Below are 8,589 nucleotides of genomic sequence, written 5' to 3' on the forward strand. Positions count from 1 at the left end.
AAAAGTGCAGAAAGTAATATCTAAAATTAATTTTCTCAAAATCACAATCTTATTCATATAATTATCATCTTTCCGTTATGTACGTTGGATTGCCACACAATGAATAAAGTTTCTATGCTGCAGTCCGAGATTTCAAATTTCCCATTTCCCTCAACTGCAAACCACTTCATTTGTTTGTACAGCTGTCTCTGTTCTCTGTATTGCTGTTGCTGTAATCGTCAGTACATTCAGGTTTTGGTACAGCTCTCCCTGTGCTCTGTATCACTGTGTCCTAATCGTTAGCATAGTTATGTTTTTGTACAGCTCTTTCCGTCATTTGGATCATAGTGTATGCTGAGCGCCGACTCAGTGCACAGTAATACACAGCAGAGTCACTTTGTTGTATGGTGGCGATATATAATCGAGTAATTTTCGCTGCAGAGTCAATATCAGCAGAAATTCTTTCTCCAGCTGCATTTTTGTTATTCTGCTGTCCTGAAGTGTATCTCTGAAGCAGGTATTCCAGACCCTGTCCTGGGGCATGACGGTACCAGTAAACTGTGTACTGACAGAATCCTGAATATTTACAGCTTAAAGTAATGGTGTCACCTGCAACTGAGGTTTTGACAGTAGGGCTGTTAGACACCAGGGACGGGGAATCTGTAGAATATATTAAAAAAGAGATTTTAGAGTACTGGTTGTGCTGGAAACCTGGAAATCGTGCAAATAATTCTGTTCTTAAGATATTTTTCTGACTTTAACCCAGCTTTGACATTGTCTTCATCTTAATTAACAAATTAATATCCAAATGTTGCAATTTCTTGTTGTTGGCAGAGTGCGTTGTTATGACCAGATTCAAACATTAGAATGCATTATAAGAATTCAGAATTTAGACTAAATTTCGAACGGTATTTGGAAATGAACTGCAACAGGGAAGGATCGCAGGAGAACGGGCAAAAATTACAGAATGGGAGGAATTGGATTTTTTTGATGTATCTGCATATGCACTACAGATACTGTGGTGTCTGCTTCAATCGATTTTATTAAAAATCTTCTTCTGCATTTCTGTTAAATGTGCATCTGGGAAAAATAGTTCATGCTCCTCCTCACTCAGATGATCACTTCGCAGATTTACATAACGGACAATTACCCCCGCCATGTTACATCACTATGGTCAGTAAGATCCAACAGAACGTCATAAAACTCATCAGCAGTTATTGACCTAGATGAACGGTAAGTATCTGTAAGCCACCGTATTCGGGAAGAGAATTAAGGAACAGTACTGGCACAGCAGAAGGTCATTCGGTCTGACGTGCTCATACTGTGTCTTTGAATGAGGAATTCAATGACTACCACTTCCCACTATCTGCCAGCGGCTGACACACTCTTCCTTCTTAGATAATTATGCAATTTCCTCTATAAAACCTTGGCCAAGTTTGCCTTTCTTGCAGTCTCAGGAATTACATTATCCATCACAACCATTCAAATTAAATTCCTTTTACTTAAGTCGCCATTGATTCTTTTATCTATTCTGTTCAATGCGTTTGTTTCAGTTCTCGAGCTTTCCACCAACGGGAGCACTTTGACTTTATCTGCTCTGTCCACACTGTTCATGATTTTGATTACCTTCATTAAGTAGGGAGGAAGCGAATGGTTTGGGGACCATACTAAATCTGTTCGACAGGACTTCCATGGTATGGAGGATTTTAGCCGTGAAAAATGTTTGGGTAGAATGGGTTTGGTGTCACAGGAACGCAGGAGATTGCAGGGCGATCTGACAGACGTCTGTAAGATTGTGAATTGCACGAAGAGAATGGAAAGTATGAGGTTTTTTTCCCAGGGTGGAGGGGTGAATTCCTAGGTGAGACAGGTTTAAGGTGCGAGGAGGGAGATCATAGAAGAGGTATGCGAGCCAGGTTTTTCACACAAAGAGAGGGGAGTGCCGGGATTGCGTTGCAAGAGGAGACGATGGAAGCAGACACAGTAGCAGATTTCAATAAGCACCTCGACGAATACATTAAAAGGAAGGGAATGCAAAGATACAGATCATGTGTGCAGACAGTTGTAGTATGGAAGGTAAAAATGTGTCAATGGAAACTCATAGAAGTGAAGGCCCCGATCTTGTGCTGTATTGTCCTTTGTTCTCGATTTTTTTTCGAACTTCACTTCTTGAAGTAGCCAGAACATCTTCAATCCATCTCCAGCTCCAAAGTCCTTGTACCGTGAAATAATTCATGTACATGTTTCTGCATGCTCTGTCATGCCTTCACATCCGTCCAAAATGACGTTTCCACTAACTAATACAATGTTCTCGTTGGTTTCAAAGCATGTTTTACAGATTTAACTGTCTATTTGGTTTTGGACTGAATGCCCCTCTTAATACAGCTTATGAGACTGATGGCATTATTTTGCAATTTATCACGACAGTTTCATTATCTTATGCCTGTATGTTAACGTTCTGCGACATTCCATAACCACACTGTAGCTCCAGGATAACTTTGGAACTATTCGTCTTTCCATACATCAGGGAACAAATCTCGCTTGATTTTACTTCTCTGATAACTGTTTCTAATCTTTTCATTTCAAAATCTATAACTCTCATTTTGTGACGTTGGCTTGCTGTTTCCCATCCCGTGAATTGGTCCCAAAGTCGCACAATTGACATGTGGGTTCAGGCATTGCCACTTACACAGTGGTTTTTCCCTCACTGAGAACTAGATTCTCAGGATATCTGACAATTTCAAGTACCTCACTCCATTGATGAACAGTTCTCCGAGATTCCTGGCAAGGTGTTCTCTGAAATTTACATAACATGGAGACATCAGATCAAGAATAGTCCATTCAGGGCAATTGACTGCATTTGTTTTTGTGCGCTCCAAATGCCTTCTCCCTCCTGAACTATAACGAATACATTTCTAACTGATTCCTGTTTCCTTCCATTCCCTTCCAGTTTTCTTTCTCCAGTTTGCAATGACGCCATCATCATAATGAACCATTCGTTCCAATCACTCCACTTGTCAGCCAGCTCCACATTCTGAACTGTCTCAGTTCAAATAAATTCCTCTGAATACATCTATCTATTGTCTTGGCGCTTCATGTATTGTAAGGCACTTTCGTATTGAGTGACATACAATTGGACCAATCTCCACATGCATTTGGTTTCGCTATTAACCGAAGGTCAAAGATTTCTCTGGAACCTTTTCATTCTGCCAACTTTCGAGAGGAGCCCCAGGCTTTTCAAACTTTCCAAATGACGCGTAATTCTGCTCAACCGTTTATTGAATGGTGTAAAATAAAATCAAGTTGATGATGCAAAAATCTGAACAAGAGAGGCCATTCCTCCCTTAAATAGGGCCGGAAAATTGAGCAATATCAGCGTGGCTCATCTGTCTTCACATTATGCCCCCCCGCTGTTTCCAAATACTTTGATATCGTTTGCATTAAAACATCTATCACAATGTGGATTATTTATCAGATCCCTTAAGAAATGGATACGTTTTTATTAAGTACAGTCGTTTTCATAAATTATGGTTAATATAATACAACCTCCTGTAGTCCTATAGGTAACTGTGACCCTGTGCTTGCAGTTGAAGTTCAGCGTTATAGATTCAAAGAGATGTGTAGCATGGAAACAGACCAATCAGATCAATTCGTCCATGACGACCAGGAAGCTTCAATTTATCTAGTCCCATTTCCCAGCATTTATCCCACATCCCACGTCAGCCTTCCTAATCAAATGCCTATCCTGTTGACTTTCAAATGTTGCAATTGTAACTGTGTCTGTTCCTTGCTCTGGCAGTTCATTCCATAAACGCGCCACACTCAACATGAGAAAGTTAATGTTTATGTCTGGTTTAAATCTCCCCCCGTCGCATGAAAGCGATGCTCTCTAATTTTGGACTCCCTCACGCTGTGGAAAAGATATTGGCTATTCACTCTATCTATTCTGCTCATCATTTTATAAACTTCTGTCATGTTACACCACAGTCTCTGAATCTCTAGGGAGAAAAACCTCAGTGCATTCTGTGTCTGCTTATGCCTCAAACCCTCCAAACCTCTGAACATCCGCGCAAATCTCTTCTGAGTCCTTTTTCCGTTTCACAATATCTTTCGTATAGCAGGGATAACAGAATTGAACGCATTATACGAATGGCCTAACCAATGTCCTGTTCAGGTGCAACGTGACCCTCCTAACTGCTATATTTAATGCACTGACAAAGAATGGGAACCTTTGGAAACTCCTTCTTCACTGTACTGTCTACCTGCAACTCCAATTACGAAGAACCTGCACTACACGTTCTCTTTATTTGTCAACGCTCACCAGGTCCTTACCACTGAACGTAGACGCTGCCCTGATTTGCCCTAAAAAAAAGGTTGCATCTCATCTTTCATCTAGTCTAAACGCTGTTTGCCATTCCACAACCCATGAACCGTCTGACCAAGATCCAGTTGTATTCTGAGGAAAATGTTTTTGTCTACTATATCACCAACTTTGGTGTTACTTGGAATCTTATTAACTAGACCTCCGTTATTCTCATTCAAAAAGCAGTTCACCCAGCACCGATCCTTGTGCCACACTGCTGGTCACAGTCCCCCAGTTCTCAGAGCAACACTGCACCACCACCCGCTGACCAAACAATAGATCCGCTTACTGTGAAAGGAAGAAGCAAAACGAAACACAAGGCCTCAGCAACCCACTGATATTAAAGGTTACTTCGCCTCTGTATTTCGACTGATTCAACATACGGTGGATAGTTATGTCTCCTGTTTACACAACTGTTAAATTAATGAGTTCAGTGGTATAAGAGTGTTGTTCAAGGTTGGCATGACATCAACCTGGAAAAAAAAATGTCGTTATAAAAGAAGGACTTTGGAGACGTCTACAGTGACAAATCGGGCAACATCTTAAAACCAGACATCTCTTGGAGGGGTCCTTGAAAGTCAGAAAAGACCATGAATTACCAGATTGAAAGGAGCCAGTTTATCACGATCGGGCATTATCTAGATTTATGTCAAACTGTTAAATACTGCGTTGATTGTCTGCTTTCTATGAATTGAAAAGTTGAACATAAATGGAAAGTCGCATTCGTTTCTAATTTGGCTGTTTGTCAGAAAATTCGAGATCCCAGTCGAAAAAAGCCAGCATCAGTATTTCAAACATTAACATTTACGATGGGTGGGTGCCTGAAATTATTTGTTTCCTTCTAAGGGAGGAAAGGGATGAAATTAATGCGAATATTAAGGCAACAGAAAGAAACATCGGAAAGGATAAAATTAAGTTCAGCCACTTGTAAAATTCAGCCAATTGTAAAATTCTGCCAGGACTAAAACTAGGAAATCTGTAGCCTGCTCTAACATGTTCTCGGCTTTGTGCCTCTCCAGAACTCAGACAAATCATTGCAAAACAAGGCGCTCTTTCCTGATTCCTCATTCCCATTGCCAGGATCAGACAGAAATCCTCTGCACATAAGACAGCTCCTTTATTGCAGTAGCATCCAATTCAACATGTGTGCTTGGGACTTAGCAGTTTGATAACCTGAATCCATTTAGAACAATTGACATTGAGAGTGAGAGACTAGGATTATGTTTGCATTACCTTAGGTCCATTTTATACTAAGAATGTTACAGATCAGGTCAACCAAACCTATTGTCTCTTGTCTCTGGTTTACTCCCAGCCGTGACTCATACTGCTAATTCTGCTCTCAAATCTAAAATTGCAATGAAAACTTGCCTTAAAAAAGTGTTATTTTAAATCAAGTTATGTTGATGGAATATAGATCTCAAGAATACAGCTACAGTAAGTAGTTTCCTGCACAATGTTGAACACGGTCGGTTTTGAATTCACTTACCAGCTGTGACGGTCACCATTGTCCCAGATCCATCCACTGCTTCATCATAGTACCACAATGACAAGGTTCTCGGTCACACCTTTGCAAAAAACTACTTACACACCAATCTCTTTGGTAAAAACCATCACTCGGTTTTACCTCATTATCGAGTTGCTTTGAGTCAGCACACTCAATTCCAATTTGGATATAAAACGTCAGTTTAAGTTGTCTTTGAGGAAATTCTAAAATCTTCGAGACAAGGCACAAGAACCTGAACTGGAGATTAGCTCTTCTCAAAAATTGAGTGCAATGTAAAAGATCCAGAATAGAAGTCAGAAAGTACAGTAAAATCAAACCAGGACGCCAACTTTTTCTAATGCATACGTAGCCACGGGCCACAGAACATTGATTGTAATTGGACATGATATTTGTTTAGGTCTCATTCACTGTGTAATTCCAAACATTCACACAATGTTTCTAGTCAGCATCAATACTCCCGGTATTAGTCAGATGCGAATTTTTTGTTTTTAAAGCGGCTCCAGGTCCCAGCATCAGAATTGGATCCCATCTGTTATTAGTGCCGCCTAAAAGGGATCAGTCATTCTCAACACGGATTCATTAACAGCGATCCAACAAAAGACATCACTAACGAACGTTTTCAGCATTTACAAAACTCAAAATGATAACAGCGACAACCTAATTTTAGTATAAACTGGACTGTGGAGTTGGTGGTCAGAGACGGAGACGTGGGGAGTTCAAGGCTAACGGGCTTCGGAATTTCATTTACTTCTGTGATAATATGCGGAGAGTGTTTTGGTATGGTGGGAGGCAGGGTCAAATCATTGTGTGCTATAGCTATACCAAGCTTTACAATAATAGGTGGCAGTGTCTTTAACATTCACATCATGAACCTCCAGCGAAAATGTCTTTTCTTCTTTATTCGTCCTCACAACAAACCGTCCTGCTGACAAGATCCGCTCTCGCTTTGTTCCAGTCTGTGTTTGTTTGAAGAATTCCCCCCGCTGCAAAGCAAATGCGAAGAAGCCACCGTAGAAAACGCAGTTGATGGTAAAAGACTGGCACTCTTCCTTGATGTCCGCTGGTGGGGACTGTACCACTGACTGACAGAAGGATTCTGGAAATTAAACGGAGAGATATTAGTCCGCACAGTGGAACTCAACCAGAGACAATGCCTGTATTTTTGTTGTGGATTCGGGAAGCTTTGTACTACTTGTGCACCATGTTGGATTGTTGGATCCGTACTGACCGTGTATATAGGCACACAGTAAAAAGACAAGAATAACTCCCATCGTGCTGCTGCCTGGTGTAGCAGATGATTCATGCAGTCTGGAAGTTGACTGCTCCTCTGGGAGATGGCAGCTCAGAGCTGGACTAAAATGAAGGAGAATGATCACGTTAATTTGCAGATGCAGATGTCCTTGATCCGGATGTGAAATCATTGCCAACATTACGCTGACGTACAGGGGGTGGGGTTGGAAACTATTGTGTGAGTAGAGGCTGCATCTACGTCCACCCTGAGAGCTGAGCGGGAAAGTTGGTCATCTGGTTTCATTTGTGCTTTTCTTTGAGTTTGAAATGTTGGTCCAGGACTCGGGGTATATTTCACAATCTGGAAACCCCATTCGCTACATTCCATTACTAACACGGAGTCATTAATGTTCCCCTGAACTGGTTGGCATGATTTTGGTACAATATATAACCAGGAGGAGAGCGCCTTAGACTCAGTCAATCCGTATCTGTCTGACCTCTGAGTCTTAGGTTCACATGTGAGATAACTCAGTCAAATTGTCGACATTGTGAAACACCGTATGGAAACATCTTCAAGTATTCATTTTGTGAAGGGTTTCATACCAATGTACAGTTTGACAGTTTGATTAATCAACTCAAGCCTGTCGTGACGTTTAAAAAGTCCAAGATTTATCTGAATTCTCCGCATTCCCATCGACTGACAATTAAGATCCATGCTTTTTTAAAAGCAGGAATGTATCTAAATTTGCCTTAAAATATTCAAATACCTACTGTAGTGCCTTTTGAGAAAGAGAGTACCAAAACCTCACAGACCTCTACGAGGAAGTAAATCATCTTTATCTGTGTAGTAAATGATCGAATTCTCATCATTCACCTGGGATTCCGAGTTCAAGATTCGCCAAGAAGATAGAACATTCTTTATATACTTGCCTTGTCAAAACCTCCCAAGATCTTATATTTGCGAGTGAAATGGACTCTTTCTCTTCTGGCCTCCAATGAACAAGTCTCATCTGTTCATGCTGACTTCGCAAGTCAACCATTCGAGACATTGCTTCAGTATAATTTCGGTGTACTGCTTTCAATACTTTCTCACTCTTCTGAACTGAAGAGTTCATTACAGTGCATAGAACGACAGTTGTGGTCGCACAAACAAATGTGAATCTGAAGAAGAACCTTCTGAATGCTGTATGAGTTTCTGCTTAGAATAGAATGTGAGAAAGTGTTCCCACTCCTAAAATATTCGCGAGCCAGCAGACACACATTTAGCAGTGCGTGGGCCACAAGCCCCAGAGCACCGTATGAACCAATAGCCCCGAAGCAGCCAATGGGCCACGACCCCTGGAACTGCATAAGGTTTGTCGGTTTTGAAGCAGGGGAACAGAGCAGTGCGTGGAAGCAGTCCTACAGCAGCACGCCAGCAACCAGCCACAGAGCACCGTATATGCAGTGAGTCACAGGCAGACATCGGTACGGAGGAAGCAGTTCATGAATTGCCCTGGAACAGTTGAATGCT

At 41.2% G+C, this 8,589-nt stretch overlaps 1 protein-coding gene across 1 annotated transcript; it reads right to left on the reverse strand.

Moving 5' to 3' along the window:
* Positions 1-271: 271 nt before the first annotated feature.
* Positions 272-7,160, reverse strand: LOC122543669. Its single transcript, XM_043682479.1, has 4 exons — positions 7,075-7,160; positions 6,652-6,942; positions 5,829-5,882; positions 272-639 (listed from the first exon to the last, which is right to left on the reverse strand). The coding sequence occupies exons 1-4, from the start codon at positions 7,115-7,117 to the stop codon at positions 272-274; spliced, it is 756 nt and encodes a 251-aa protein (XP_043538414.1). The 5' UTR covers positions 7,118-7,160.
* Between the last annotated feature and the right edge of the window lie 1,429 nt (positions 7,161-8,589).

This window comes from Chiloscyllium plagiosum, chromosome 44 (genome assembly GCF_004010195.1).
Source record: "Chiloscyllium plagiosum isolate BGI_BamShark_2017 chromosome 44, ASM401019v2, whole genome shotgun sequence".
Classification (NCBI taxonomy): domain Eukaryota; kingdom Metazoa; phylum Chordata; class Chondrichthyes; order Orectolobiformes; family Hemiscylliidae; genus Chiloscyllium; species Chiloscyllium plagiosum.

Bases quoted from the DNA above. Each gene is read 5' to 3' on its own strand.
- LOC122543669 (XM_043682479.1), bottom strand. From the start codon at position 7,117: ATGGGAGTTATTCTTGTCTTTTTACTGTGTGCCTATATACACG. The intron at 6,943-7,074 runs GTCAGTACGGAT...TTTAATTTCCAG, and splicing joins ACTGTGTGCCTATATACACG to AATCCTTCTGTCAGTCAGTG. The intron at 640-5,828 runs GTAAGTGAATTC...TATATTCTACAG, and splicing joins AATGGTGACCGTCACAGCTG to ATTCCCCGTCCCTGGTGTCT.